The 13,197-nt window shown below is 59.2% G+C and overlaps 6 protein-coding genes across 6 annotated transcripts; 3 read left to right on the forward strand and 3 right to left on the reverse strand.

The window, feature by feature from the left end:
* Nucleotides 1–612: 612 nt before the first annotated feature.
* CH63R_03079 (MAP kinase kinase) lies at nt 613–2,361 on the forward strand (the record flags this gene model as incomplete). Its single annotated transcript, XM_018298054.1, has 4 exons — nt 613–663; nt 734–1,462; nt 1,514–2,175; nt 2,229–2,361. The coding sequence occupies 4 exons, from the start codon at nt 613–615 to the stop codon at nt 2,359–2,361; spliced, it is 1,575 nt and encodes a 524-aa protein (XP_018162870.1).
* Nucleotides 2,362–3,058: 697 nt separating this feature from the next.
* Nucleotides 3,059–5,454, reverse strand: CH63R_03080 (tRNA pseudouridine synthase D; the record flags this gene model as incomplete). Its single annotated transcript, XM_018298055.1, has 2 exons — nt 3,059–5,291; nt 5,345–5,454. The coding sequence occupies 2 exons, from the start codon at nt 5,452–5,454 to the stop codon at nt 3,059–3,061; spliced, it is 2,343 nt and encodes a 780-aa protein (XP_018162871.1).
* A 361-nt stretch (nt 5,455–5,815) lies between these two features.
* CH63R_03081 (Amidohydrolase) lies at nt 5,816–6,961 on the reverse strand (the record flags this gene model as incomplete). Its single annotated transcript, XM_018298056.1, has 1 exon — nt 5,816–6,961. One exon carries the CDS (start codon nt 6,959–6,961, stop codon nt 5,816–5,818), a length of 1,146 nt encoding a protein of 381 aa, XP_018162872.1.
* Nucleotides 6,962–8,099: 1,138 nt separating this feature from the next.
* CH63R_03082 (2OG-Fe(II) oxygenase) lies at nt 8,100–9,228 on the forward strand (the record flags this gene model as incomplete). The annotated part of the gene is made up of 3 exons (XM_018298057.1): nt 8,100–8,141; nt 8,200–9,041; nt 9,096–9,228. The coding sequence occupies 3 exons, from the start codon at nt 8,100–8,102 to the stop codon at nt 9,226–9,228; spliced, it is 1,017 nt and encodes a 338-aa protein (XP_018162873.1).
* A 706-nt stretch (nt 9,229–9,934) lies between these two features.
* CH63R_03083 (uncharacterized protein) lies at nt 9,935–11,462 on the forward strand (the record flags this gene model as incomplete). The annotated part of the gene is made up of 4 exons (XM_018298058.1): nt 9,935–9,988; nt 10,048–10,205; nt 10,323–11,233; nt 11,311–11,462. The coding sequence occupies 4 exons, from the start codon at nt 9,935–9,937 to the stop codon at nt 11,460–11,462; spliced, it is 1,275 nt and encodes a 424-aa protein (XP_018162874.1).
* A 248-nt stretch (nt 11,463–11,710) lies between these two features.
* On the reverse strand, nt 11,711–12,582 carry CH63R_03084 (Protein tyrosine phosphatase-like protein; the record flags this gene model as incomplete). Its single annotated transcript, XM_018298059.1, has 3 exons — nt 11,711–11,805; nt 11,884–12,234; nt 12,348–12,582. 3 exons carry the CDS (start codon nt 12,580–12,582, stop codon nt 11,711–11,713), a joined length of 681 nt encoding a protein of 226 aa, XP_018162875.1.
* Nucleotides 12,583–13,197: the final 615 nt, after the last annotated feature.

The raw sequence follows: 13,197 nt of genomic DNA on the forward strand, positions 1-13,197 counted from the left end.
CCACTACTTTGCACTCGCATCGCTCACCCGCCTTTCTATCTGATCTGGCCAAGTTCGATACTGTACCACCCCTTCGCAAGAGAACCCCCTCCCCCCTCTCTGGAATACCCCCTGGCCCCAATACAGATCAGGAACTGTTCGACTCAACCCAGACCGCGTACCACAACCTCGCCCGGAACGTCACATCCCACTCAAACCCGCTCTTTAACCCCCGATATCGACCTCCTGACTCCTGCGGGGAAAGCTGCTCGCTCTTCTACGCCGGTTTTCTATCGTGTCTCTCGCTTTCATCCATTCCGATCCTCAAGGAAACACGCTTCAACAGCCCCTCTCGACGATACTGACGCCCTTGGCTTGGAACTAGAAGCATCAGTCTTTTGAAGCCTCCCATTTCCCATCTTCAACCAACCCACTCACTACGTCAGTTACTTGCTCGGCACAACCCCTCCGCCGCGCTAGTTCCTGTTTTCCGCCCGTGCTCTGTGCCGCAGCCATCACATCGTCACGTAGCTCTTGGCTTCACCTCCTGTGCGACCTCGTGGAATCCCATCTCTCTGCCCCTCCCCCACTTCAACTGCACTTTTCTGGCCCGTCCGACATACCATTGCTGTCATGGCCGATCATCAATCTTCACAGCCTCAGACAATGGACCCTCCTCAGCAGGTAAGCATGCCCGCGTGATGCATCTTTGTCATGCTCGTGGTCGCGAGCTCTGTTGACACCTTCTCTTCAGGCACCACCGAGTATCCCCTCCCCCGCCCTATCCACGCCCGGATCCGTTCCCATGATGAACTCGCCAGTCCCCCTACTCCGCCCTGCCATTCCCGGTGGCAGGTCCGGCGGCGGTGCCCGAACACCTAGACTCGGTCTCGCGATTCCTCCCTCGCCAAATGCAAAGCCAGTCGGCGGACAGCCGCCTCAGCCTGTAAACTCGCGACCTCCCCTCCCGACTCTGCACCTGGCCACTCCAAAGGGCAGCCAGACGACACCCTACGAGCAGCCATCGAGAGCGGCAGGCGTAGGACAGTCAGCGAGCGGTGGCAGTGAGAGCAGCGCCGCCCATTCGAGGTCGGGCAGCTTCGGCCCTCTGGACGGCCGTGCTAGCAATCCCACATCAGCCGGCTCTCAATACTCGGCGCTATCCTTTGCTTCACAGTACGGCTTCCCAGCGAGGCCTCAAGGAACTCCGGATCCGTCATCCGCCGTAGGCTCCATATACTCTGAGCGGAGCGAAGGCGGAGTTGGCATGGAGCGAGATAACAGCCTGCAGGGGCTCGAGGGCTTCGACAAGCTATCATTGGAGCGGGGTAGAACACTGGATGTGGAGGAGCTCGACTCGGACGGCTGGAGGGTTGCGAGTATGGAGAACCGGATCGAGGAGCTCGGCAGTCTCGGCGAAGGTGCCGGCGGAGCCGTTACGAAAGCCAAATTGAAGGGTGGAAAGACCACCTTCGCCCTCAAGGTGCGTATCATGCTATTTACACTGTCGGAAAACGGGGGCTAACAACTATAGGTCATCACCACAAATCCCGATCCCGACGTCAAGAAGCAGATTGTGCGCGAACTGGGATTCAACAAGGAGTGTGCATCGGAACACATCTGCCGCTACTATGGCGCCTTCGAGGACTCGACGACGGGCACCATCTCGATCGCCATGGAGTTCTGCGAAGGCGGCTCCCTGGACAGCATCTACAAGGAGGTGAAGAAGCTCGGCGGCCGTACCGGCGAGAAAGTTCTGGGCAAGATCTCGGAGGGTGTGCTCCGCGGACTGACGTACCTGCACGGTATGCGTATTATTCATCGAGATATCAAGCCGTCCAACATCCTGCTCTGCAGGAACGGAGATGTCAAACTCTGCGACTTTGGTGTTTCGGGCGACTTTGGCACCAAGGGAGAGGCAAACACCTTCATCGGCACCAGCTACTACATGGCCCCCGAGCGTATCACCGGCCAGTCGTACACCATCACTTCCGACGTCTGGTCAACAGGCGTCACTCTGCTGGAGGTGGCGCAACACCGGTTCCCGTTCCCGGCCGACGGTACCGAGATGCAACCGCGAGCCGGATTGATCGACCTCCTAACCTACATCGTCCGGCAACCGATACCGAAGCTCAAGGATGAACCCGATGCCAACATTTTTTGGAGCGACAACTTCAAGTACTTTATCGAGTGCTGGTAAGTGGCTTCCTGCAGTTGATGTGAACCCGGTTCGCTGACATGATTTGAAGTCTCGAGAAGGAGTCTACTCGAAGAGCAAGCCCCTGGAGGATGCTCGAGCATCCGTGGATGGTTGAGATGCGGTCGAAACGTGTCAACATGGCGAAATATCTCGCCCAGGTTTGGGGTTGGGACACCAAATAAGCGTGGGCAGAACAAGAACAATGCATCTGCAACGCATTCAACCATGCATGACATTGTCTCACACGGCGCCAGCTTGATGACCAATCGGGAACACAAAGGGAACCAGAGGCACCTCCCGGAAAAACTGCGAGAACAGTGGTCGGAGTCTCTAGAATGAAAATGCCAAAAGCTCGACGACTCGAGAGAGGAAGCACATTTACACCCAAGCCAGCGGCAAAGCGACCAAGCAGGACAAGACAAATTTTCATGATTTAACATGACGGGCGTACGAGCACAGGATTGCCGATTGTCCCGCTCTCAGGGGGAAGAGGGGCTGGATTCTTCTTCAGTAGCGGTAGCTGAGTTGTACCCGGGATGAGCGAGTTGGCGTCGGCACTACCTAGTTGGAAAGACCATTGGCATTATTTGCGACGTTCAAGCGAATTCAAACGGGGGAAAAAGTATTGCCGTCCTCTTGGGTTGATTTTTTCTTTCTTTCTCGTCTTTCTTTTTTCTCGGGCCGATGTGTTTGGTAGGGGGTTAGGGAGGCATTGTACATATTTATCGATGAAAACGATTCTCTCTCCAAGTAGGGGGGTATCTCATCTAGTCTACACCATTTACATGCCAAGTAGATTTCATCAACCTTCAGTCAGTGATGAAGTGTTTATTTACTGGGGGGGGGATTCCCCTCCGTCGACGCACTTTTCGACGCTGATCATGCATGAGCCACGGATGTTGTCTCGGTCTCGGCCGACTTGGGGGCCTCATCTGTCTCCTTGTGAGCAGCAGCAGCAACAGTGGCGGCGATGGTGGTGGCAGGGACTGCCGCGACTTCGGATTCGTCGACGCCCATCAGCTCCCGCAACGCGACGGTGGCGTAGGCGCTCTTGGGCAGTTGGAATCTAACCACGACAGCCGTCTTGGTCTTTTCGGCCGTCGGCTTCGATCCTGCAGCAGCCGCCGCGTCCTCGGCCTTTGCCTCTGCTCCGGCCGCGGGCTTCTCCTCTTCGGTTTGCGGCGCGTCCTCCATCTTCTCGTCGCCCATGGTCTCGCCCCCCTGCGTCTCCGTCTTGGCCTTCTTGTTGTCACCATCCTGCCCCTCGGCCTCGTCGCGGGCACGCTTCTTGCCCGCACCGCTCCGCGCGGCGCGAATGCGGTCCATGTCGGTGGGGTGCATCTGCTCGTTGTCGTCTTCGTACGCGCGCACCTCGAAGCCGGGCTCGGCGAGGAAGCGCACAACGACCTTGCGGTAGTCACCGCGGAGGCTGAACTCGCGCTGCCGGCGAATCATCTTGGTCGGGTCGAGGCCGCCGTTGTCGCGCATGAAGGTCGTGTAGAACTCGCCCACTGCATTGGTGGGGTAGACGACGGCGTGGCCAGGCGAGGGGAGGACGATGTCGTGGATCGTGTACTTGCCTGAGGCGGCCTCTTCCGCGGTCAAGGGGCGTGCGTCGGAGAATTCGGCGTCGTCATCGTCCTGGGTCGTCTCTGCATCGTTGGCCTGCGGCTTCGAACCGTCGGCGAAAACGAGGTCACCCTCGACCACCTTTTCGCCGTACAGCCGCCAGCGGTGGCTCGCCGCGTGGTTCCAGACGTAGGACTGGTATGCATGCAGATACATGCTGCGCAGGCCGCGGGTAATGCTCGTCAGGGCGCCAGTGAAATCCCGGCGGGAGGGGCCGCTTGACATGCCGAGGTGGCGGATAAGGCTCGACTCGGCGGAGAAGCAGCGTGGCAGATGCTTGAGCGCTTCCTCCGCGGACCCGCCCTCGCGGAAGAGCATACACGCGTGGTGACGGCTGAAGTCGTCCCGCGCGTGCGCCTGCTCGGGTACCTCGCCAGCGGCAGCGCGCTTGGCGATGGCCTCGTCGTAGGCGAGGATGGCGTTGACAGCGCTCTCGAAGTCCTCCTGCAAGATCAGGCGGCCGACCTCGTGCGTGCCGACGGCGTGCGTGCCAAAGCGCTGGTGGCCGAAGTAGTTGATCCAACCGAGGCTGCGCATGCTCGCCATAGCGGCCTTGACGGAGTCATGGATCTGAGCGTGGCGGTCGGCGGGGGACAGATCAGGCGAGCCGGCGACGAGGCAGTCCTTGAGGGCGATGACGAACTCGTTACCGGCGTGGGCACCGAGGTGGATCGGCGTCGGGGCGTACAGGTAGTCGCCGACGGTGACGCCGTTGAGGCGCGCGCGGACGAGGGCGTCGGCGCGCTGGCCGCGAATGGAGCAGCGTTGCGTGGTGGCGGCGCGGCGATCTTTGGTGCCTGCGGTGCCGATGGCCTGGGGCTTGGTTCGCAGCGCCTTGGAGATCTGGTGCAGGGCGTCCATGGTGTCGCGGTTCTCCTTGTACATTGTGAAGTGGAGGTACTCCCCTTCGCCGGGGGCGCGGGCCTTGGGCTTCTTCTGCTTGTTGCCGTTGTTATTGTTGTCGCGACCGCCGCGCATCCCCTTCCCCTTGCCGCGAGGGGGTACGACTCGGGCGACGATAGCGCCCGTCGGGTCGGTGGACGTGTCGATTGCCGAGTTGAAGATGCGCCGGACGCTCTGGTGGAGCTGGGAGCGCTGGTCCTTGTCGTCCATGATGGGCGAGGTCGCGGGCTCGGTCTTGGCGTTCTGGTCGGCTGATATTGTCTGGTACAGTACCAGCAGCTGGTTGGCGAAGTCTTCATTTGTGAGGGAGGCGATTGCCGCAAGGTCTTCGGCAGGGATCTCGGGGACGACCGGTTTCTCTGCTGCTGATGTTGGTACGGCGGCGGTGCTTTTGTCTTCGTTCTGTGCCGCATCTTCCGTCTTGGCTTCTTCTTCCTTCTTCTCCTCGACTACGGGGGCTGAAGGGGGAGGAGGGGGGAGAGCAGGAGTGGTGTCCTTGGGAGGTGGCGGGAGACGAGTTTCCTTAAGGTGCAGGACGGATCCATCTTTGTTGATTTCGTAGACTTGGAAGTCGGTGTACCTATGGACTTTGGTCAGCAGGAAGTTCCAACGAAACTAGGTCGGGGAGCTGACCTCTTGCGCATATCTCCAGTCCAAGCTGTCATGCTCGGCGCGATGCGCTCGGTGATGCCAAGGGACGCATCGAGGCGTGTTCCATTGGAGCGGCGGACTTCAGCCGTCATGGTGAAGATAAACTGATATGATACAGAACCTGATACTGTTTCTGTACGCTTGCAATTGCTGAGTTTTGGCTGAATTGATGGGTACAGTAACGGCGGTTCAAGATGCGGGATCAATGTACATCGCGGGGCCAGCAGCCATATTTTCAATGACTGCCGGCAGAAAGCAGGGAGTCGATGTAGAAGGGGAAGGCGGTATGGATCATATCCACAAATGCCTACCCAACCCGGTAAGCGGTAAGCATCATTCACTCAACACGGTCATTTCTCAAGTGAGGTTGTTCTGAGCTCATTCAAAACCACTAGATCCATCCATGAGTAGGACCCGACATCGATTTCATTTTTCTTTGACCAGAAAATCTACTCAATCCACCTTCAGGTTCAGAATCCTGATCGCGTTGCCCCCCATGATGGCCTTTGCCTGATCACTCCCCTCGCCCACGGCCGCAGCGACCGCGTCGGCATTCATGCTTACACTCTCCCACTCGCCCTGCTCATCGGTGGTAAGTGGCGGGAAGAAGGGGTGGTCGGTGCCGAACATGAGCCTGTCCGCTCCGCTCGCATCGATGGCCGCCTTCAACCCAACCTCGGAGTAGATGACGGCGTCGAGGTAGATCTGCTCCTTGAGCACATCCCACACCTTTCTGCGGCCCTTGCCGGCCTTGCCCTCGCGCACCAGCTGGCCATCGTGCATGATGCAGCTCTCGATGCGTCCCGCAAGGAAGGGCAGCGTGCCGCCGCTGTGCGCCAGAAGCATGCGCAGCTCGGGCACCGCGTCGAAGACGCCTGCCAGGAACATGCGTGTGACGGCGATGGTGGTCTCCATTGGGAAGCCCAGCGCCAGAGGCAGCACATGGCCGTACTCATTGCTCGCCCTGGGGCCCCAGACGTCGTTGGGCAAGCCGTAGTGCGGGTGCAGGAAGATGGTCAGGCGGGCCGCGGCAATGGCCTTGAAGATGGGCAGCAGGTCCGGATCGTCGAGACCCTTGCCCAGGCCCGAGGTGCCGAGAATGATGCCGCGACAGTACTTGAGTGCTCTGACGTGGTTGATGGCCTCGAGAATGGTCTCGAGCGACGCAGTTAGGGGCAGAGTGGCGAAGAAGAAGAGGCGGCCAGGGTGGGCGGCGCACATGGCGTCGAACTCCTCGTTGACACCCTTGGCCATAGCGCCCGACTCGGAGGCGTCGACAAAGTCGAGCCAGGGGTTCGCCAAGGAGACGACCGAGATGTCGATCTTGTGCGTATCCATGAAATGCACCTTCTGGTCCAGTGAGGCGTAGTGCGAGGTCAGCGGCCGGCCCGGGGGCTTGGCCGAAGAGTCCTTGGTGGCTTCATCGAGGGCCTGCTCCTCCGAGGCGAGGAGGATGAGGCGCGGGTCCGGCGTTTGCGGGAAGCTGCGCACGACGGGAATGGTGGTTCGAGATTCAAGAATCTTGATATACGAGGGGGGGTACATGTGGGTGTGGATATCCACCACTTTCATGGGCGTTGATGATGATGATGAGGCCATTTCGTCTCTGGCCAGCTGGCGTTGGTTTCCCTTTTCCGTTGGGGGTTTTGAGTGTTACCAAACCGAGTCGAAGGGAATGAGGGGTGATGGATCAACAGAAAATGGGCATCTGTTTCTTTGTGAGTCGAGTCTTGCTACTAATGACTGTTTCCCGGCGTGGAACGAAGACATGGGAGGAGATGCCCGCCGACTTACAGAAAAATCGAGAGGCTCAATGGTGAGTTGAGTCGAGCAGCTTACTTACAAGTCACAGTTTCAGGAACACACGGAACAGAGAAAACAGCGGCTGGACTGGTTTCGGGGGCGGAACAGAAACCGGCGCTTCGTCTTTTACAAGTACCTTGAGGTAGGTAAGTACCGGTTACCGGACAGACTACGTCTTTCCAGGAAGGTGACGAGGTTGCCACGACCCGCACGCGCAAATCCAGCAAATCCAAAGTTCCCCTCATTGTACTCCGTATGCGCACCCAACGTGCAACCCTCCAGTCTCATTGTCCCACAAACCGCAAACCCCACACGCGGGCGTCTCCAATTGCGGTGGCTGTAATCTTACCCCGCCGTTATCTCAACCTCTTGTCTCTCCTCATGTACTCTCGCCCGGACCCTTATCATCACCTATCGTTTTCGTGGCGGGGTAACGAACACCACCTTATTCGTCTTACACGTACGTATAACGTGTAGGAGGTCCCCGATCCCCCTCGCTCCACTGCGGTTCTAGCCGGGCCTGTAGCGCCCCCCCCCCGGGGTCCTCCAAAGCCTTTTCTCTGTCCCTGTATCGCCCGTATGGCCGGGATCAACAAGGGAGCCTTGACATGTCCGGATTGTGTAGATGGTGCCGGTGGTTGGCTGGCATGATACGACGTCAATGCTCGGCTTGTGGTTGGCTGACTTGCCGCTCTCACGGGCTGTGATTCGAAAACCAGTGAGATATAAGTCACTCGGATCCCGTCCCGCACGTTCGGTGGTGAGGAACCTTATCACGACTTCTTATCCAGTTCCCCCCATCGCCTTTGCTTCAAGTGATGCTCTCTTGTTGCAGATGTCTGATTGACGAATCCCAAACCGTATTCCTCCACATAAACACAGCAACATAGCAACAAAACAACACCTCAGAGGCACGATACTGACTGACATCGCCATGGCGGCCACCGCGGTAGACAAGGAGGGCCTCTTCATCCCCGTGAGTGGTATTCTCATCTGCAAAATCTCACGTGCCACAGCTCACCTCCTCAATTCAGCTCATCGACTTCTCCGCCTTCCTCAACGGCGATCCCGCCAAGCGTACCGCGACGGCCAAGCAGGTCCTCAGCGGGTTCCAGAACGCCGGTTTTATCTACCTCGAGAACGTGCCCATCACTCCGGAGCTCCGCGCCGCCACCTTTGCCAAGTCGGCCGACTTCTTCGCCCAGGACGACGCCGCGAAGCTCGCCCTCGGCTGGACGACGCCCGAGGCGAACCGCGGCTACTCAGCGCCCGGCCGCGAAAAGGTCAGTAACCTGACGACCACGGCTGAGATCGAAAAGGTGCGCGCGGGGAACCCCGACCTGAAGGAGAGCTACGAGATCGGCCGCGAGGGCGAGCCCGACCACCCCAACCAGTGGCCCGTCGAGGAGCCGGGTACTCGCGTCGCCGGCTTCAGATCGCAGATGCTCGAGTTTCACGACCAGTGCAAGGCGCTGCATGTCGAGGTCATGCGCGCCATCGCCGTCGGCATGGGCATCGACGAGCACTTCTTTGACAGCTTCACCGACGCCGGCGACAACACGCTGCGCCTGCTGCACTACCCCTCCGTCGACCCTAACGTCTTCAAGATCAACCCCGGCCAGGTCCGCGCCGGCGAGCACAGCGACTACGGCTCCATCACGCTATTGTTCCAGGACGACCGCGGCGGCCTCCAGGTCAAGAGCCCCAACGGGCAGTTCGTGGACGCGACGCCCATCCCGGGGACGGTGGTTGTCAACGCGGGCGACCTCCTGGCGCGGTGGAGCAACGACACCATCAAGAGCACCATCCACCGCGTGGTCGAGCCCCCGAGGAAACCAGAGGACGGCACCGAGTACCCGCCGCGGTACAGCATTGCGTGGGTGTTGACTGGTTCTCGTCCGTGTGTACAACAGACTCTAACGTTGAACAGGTACTTCTGCAACCCCAACTTCAAGAGCCATATTGAGGCAATTCCCGGCACATACGCAACGGAATCAGAGAAGAAGTACGAAGGTATTAACAGTGGGACGTATCTCGTGCAGCGGCTGACGGCCACATACTGATTCGCTTCGCTGGGCAAATGGCACGAGGGCACCCCAGGTACGACTGATAAGGCTGGACTAAGGATGCGAAAGCGGGCAACTGTCATTCAGTGAAATGCAGCAATTTTTTGTTTCTCGTGTGAGGTTTCGATGGCGAAGCGGGCAGGGCATCAAGACGAATGCCAGCATGCCACACAAAAGTCGCCCCATGGCTCATGGTTTTTTTATTCTTTCTTTTTTTATTGAATGTCGAAACCCAGCATATTCAGTCGCTCACCATCATGACCTTACGGGCCCAATCCTACACGTGAAAGGCATTGGTGACGCCGGTGACATCTACATGTCTTGCCACATAACTGCGATGAGCTGGCTATCTGTTAGTCGATAAGGGGGGCCAGTTCAGTCTCTTCAAGGCGTAAATCATATGACTCCGTAGGTCTGGCCCGAAAGGGGGTTACCAGTGTCGCGTCCTGACCGGACCCATTGTCTGACCTTGCCGGCTTCTCGGGGCCAAGATTGGTTAAAGTTGTTGCTTTTTAGAGATGCGGGAGAGATAAATCACATGGGCGGGTGGCGAGGCGGAGAGGGGGCCCTTTACGGACACACGCCCACTGTGATTGCACTGTAAGCTCACTGTGATGCAGCTGTGAGCCGCTCAGCCACCGCTGCTGCTGCTACTGTCCCGAACGTTCATCTCACCCTTAACTTACATTAAGTGAGTATTTAGATGCACGAAAAAATGAAGAAGACGTTGCTCCTGGTATTCATCCACGGGTTCAAGGTGTGTTTATCCTGGTTTTGCGATGGTCTCATTAATCATGTTCTAACAATTTCGACAAGGGGGGCGACGACACTTTCGGCGACAAGGACGGCTTCACGGAGCAGCTGCGCGCCGACGTCGCCGCCGCGCTGCCCAAGATCAACGTCAACGTCGTCGTGTACCCGAAGTATGAGACGCGCGGCGACCTGGGGGACTGCGTGAGCCGGTTCCGCGACTGGTAACCACTTCCATCCCTTGACCGTCCGATGACGACCCTCTCTCTCTCTCTCTCTCTCACACACACACACACACACACACATATACACGACTGACGACTGACGACTGACACCCATAGGCTCCTTGAAAAGGTCATCGACCTCGAAGTCGCCAATGGCACCCCCTCGCCCACCGTTGACCCTTCGGTCCGTGTCGTGCTGGCCGGCCACTCCATGGGCGGCATCGTCGCCGCCGAGACCGTCATCGGCCTCACATCGGACCGGCCCATCCACTCGGGGGACGACGACGGCGTCGAGAACAAGGCCGCCGCCGACGGCCCCTCCTCCTTCTCCTCCTCCCCGTCGTCCTCCGCCATGCCCTCGCTCAACACACTCATGTTTCCCTACATCCAGGGCGTCATCGCCTTCGACACGCCCTACCTAGGCATCTCCCCGGGCGTCGTCGCCCACGGCGCCGAGGGCCACTACAACGCCGCCAACGCCGCCATGACCCAGCTCAGCGGCCTGGGCACCGCCCTCTGGGGCGCGAAGCAGGACGGCACCACATCGCCCTCGCCGTCGCGGAACAAGGCCCCCGTCGCCGCCCTCCCGGCCCCGCCCGCGAACGGCACCCCCCAGCAGCAGCAGCAGCAGCAGGGCGCCTGGGCGAAATGGGGCAAGATCGCCATGGTGGCCGGCAGCGCGGCGGCCGTGGCGGCGAGCGCCGGCGCCGCCTACTACAACCGCGAGCACATCACCCAGGGCCTGTCGTGGGCGACGTCGCACCTCGAGTTCGTCGGCTGCCTGGCCAAGGGCGCCGAGCTGCAGGCGCGCGCGCAGCGCATGGCGCGACTCAGCCGGGAGCTCGACGTCGGCTTCGCCAACCTGTACACGCGCCTCGGCAAGGCCGCCGGGTCCAAGGAGGTCGGCGTCGTCGGCACCGTCCTGGGCCGGGACCGGACCTTCTGCAACCTACCCAAGAGGGGCGCCGCCGGCGTGTGGGAGGCGGCCGTGAACGACGCCGCCACGGAGGAGACGCAGGCGCACATGAGTGAGTGGAATTCTCCGGGGCGGGGTCGTGATGGGGTTTTGTTTTGAGAATAGGCATGCTAACCCGGTGTGACAAAGACATGTTCGAAGCCAAGAAGAACCCTGGGTACGACAGGCTCAAGCAGGACGCGGCGGGCCTGATTGCCCAGTGGACACGGAACGAGTGGTACGAGACGAGCGAAGAGGACAAGCCCGCGATCAAGGAGGCGGGCGAGAGTGCGGCTGCTTAATGACGGAAGGGTGGTTCTTGTTCCCTTCTCTTTACTATTATGTTTGTGCCAACCCCTCCCTCTATTCGTCACGGGCGAAAGTTGCTACCCCCGCGCAACCGCATACGCTACGCCGTTGGGTAACCGTTTCTCGCCTGTCTTTTTGTCTATGTCCATACCCATCCATCCCCTATAGTATAGTCCCGAAATACCCACCCAAGTTTTACTTGACCTTTCTGGATTCCCTCCTCTTTTGGTTTGATGGTCGCCTACTGAGTCTTTGCGCGGCCCGCCTCCTCGGCCTTCAGACTACGCATGACCTTGCTTCGCTGCTTCATCATGTACGTGTACAGGATGTACGAGCCTGTCGTCGTTAGCACATCTCAACCCACCACCCCTTGGCACGGACGGCGCAAGAGTTACACAGTTGTAGATGACGTACCGGGAACGTAGACGGCGAGGATGGCGTACGCGACGTACGGGAACACCTCGCCGAACTGCCTGGCGGGCTCAGCAGCCAGGTAGATGAGGGCGCACTCGCTCGTGATGCCGATGGGGTACAGCACGAAGAAGGTGTTGTAGCGCAACCAGGTCAGGGGCCTGGGCTGGAAGCCGCTGAGGTTGAGTGCAAAGTACGAGTAGCGGATGACCTCGGTAACGCTCCAGGCCAGCAGCATGGACGAGTACCAGGTGCTGCGCGCGAGCCAGGGGAAGGGGTACACGACGCCCCAGACGAGGACGAAGCGGCTGAGGACCTGCATGGCGGTCGTGAAGACGGGGGCACGAACGACGCCTGTGAGGACGGGGGGCACCGTCAGCTGTACGTACATCTCTCAAAAGCCCGTCCTTCATCGCAGAGAGAGAGGGACGGGGGAAAGGAGAGGGATGATTGGAGCGGTTTCTTACCGAGCAACGCGTGCAAGATCTCCATGGCGGCCACGGTCTGCGTCCAGCGCGTCCAGTCGCCGACGCCGAGGTGCACAAAGTGCGGCCCGCGGAGGAAGAAGAGGGCGAGGGTGCGGCCGAGGACGGTGGCCCAGGCGACGGCGGAGACGAAGTTGTAGAGGATCAAGTAGCCGTTCTTGAGGGGAGAGGAGGGCCGGCGCTGCGGCCTCGTCGGGCCAGCTGCTGTGTCGGCCATTTTTCCCTCGTCGTTCCTTCCTCGGGTCGGTCGGGTGATCTGCTTTGCCTGGTGGTTGGGCGGGATCGGGGGCGGCTGGCTGATGATTTATTGAAAGCTAGAATTCGTCAAGAGAGCCTGTCGTTGGCAGGTGATCGGGTCCAAGGTTTTGGGTGGGGGGGATGCAAGGCGCAGAGAGACGGGAAGTTTGTTGAGGAGTGTGGAGGGTTGAGAACTTGAGATGCAGCCAGGGTTTTGAGGCGCAGTGCTGTCCGTCCTTGCCATAGGCCAATTGCCTCGGCCTGTGAAATGGCAGGGGGTGCTCAACTGTAAAAGGTACGTCACAGTGGGTTGCTTGTTTGTTGCAGGGGTGGGGTGACATCTACTGTACCTTATTTCACAGCACAGATCAGAACTGAAGCTCCCCTGAGCTTTTATTTATCTAAATCCCTACCTAGTTATGTGGAAGTATGTAGCTTAAGACGCGATGAAAAAGCTCTATAGAGACATTTCCCCCATCCTACGTATGACATGTTCATGAATAGACAAGTTGCAGACACATGTACTACGTTTTGACACCCCTGCTATGCTCGCAGCAATCACATGCAAGAAGAAGAGGAGAGGCAAAAAAAAAAA

The sequence above is a fragment of the Colletotrichum higginsianum genome, chromosome 2 (assembly GCF_001672515.1).
Source record: "Colletotrichum higginsianum IMI 349063 chromosome 2, whole genome shotgun sequence".
NCBI lineage: Eukaryota > Fungi > Ascomycota > Sordariomycetes > Glomerellales > Glomerellaceae > Colletotrichum > Colletotrichum higginsianum.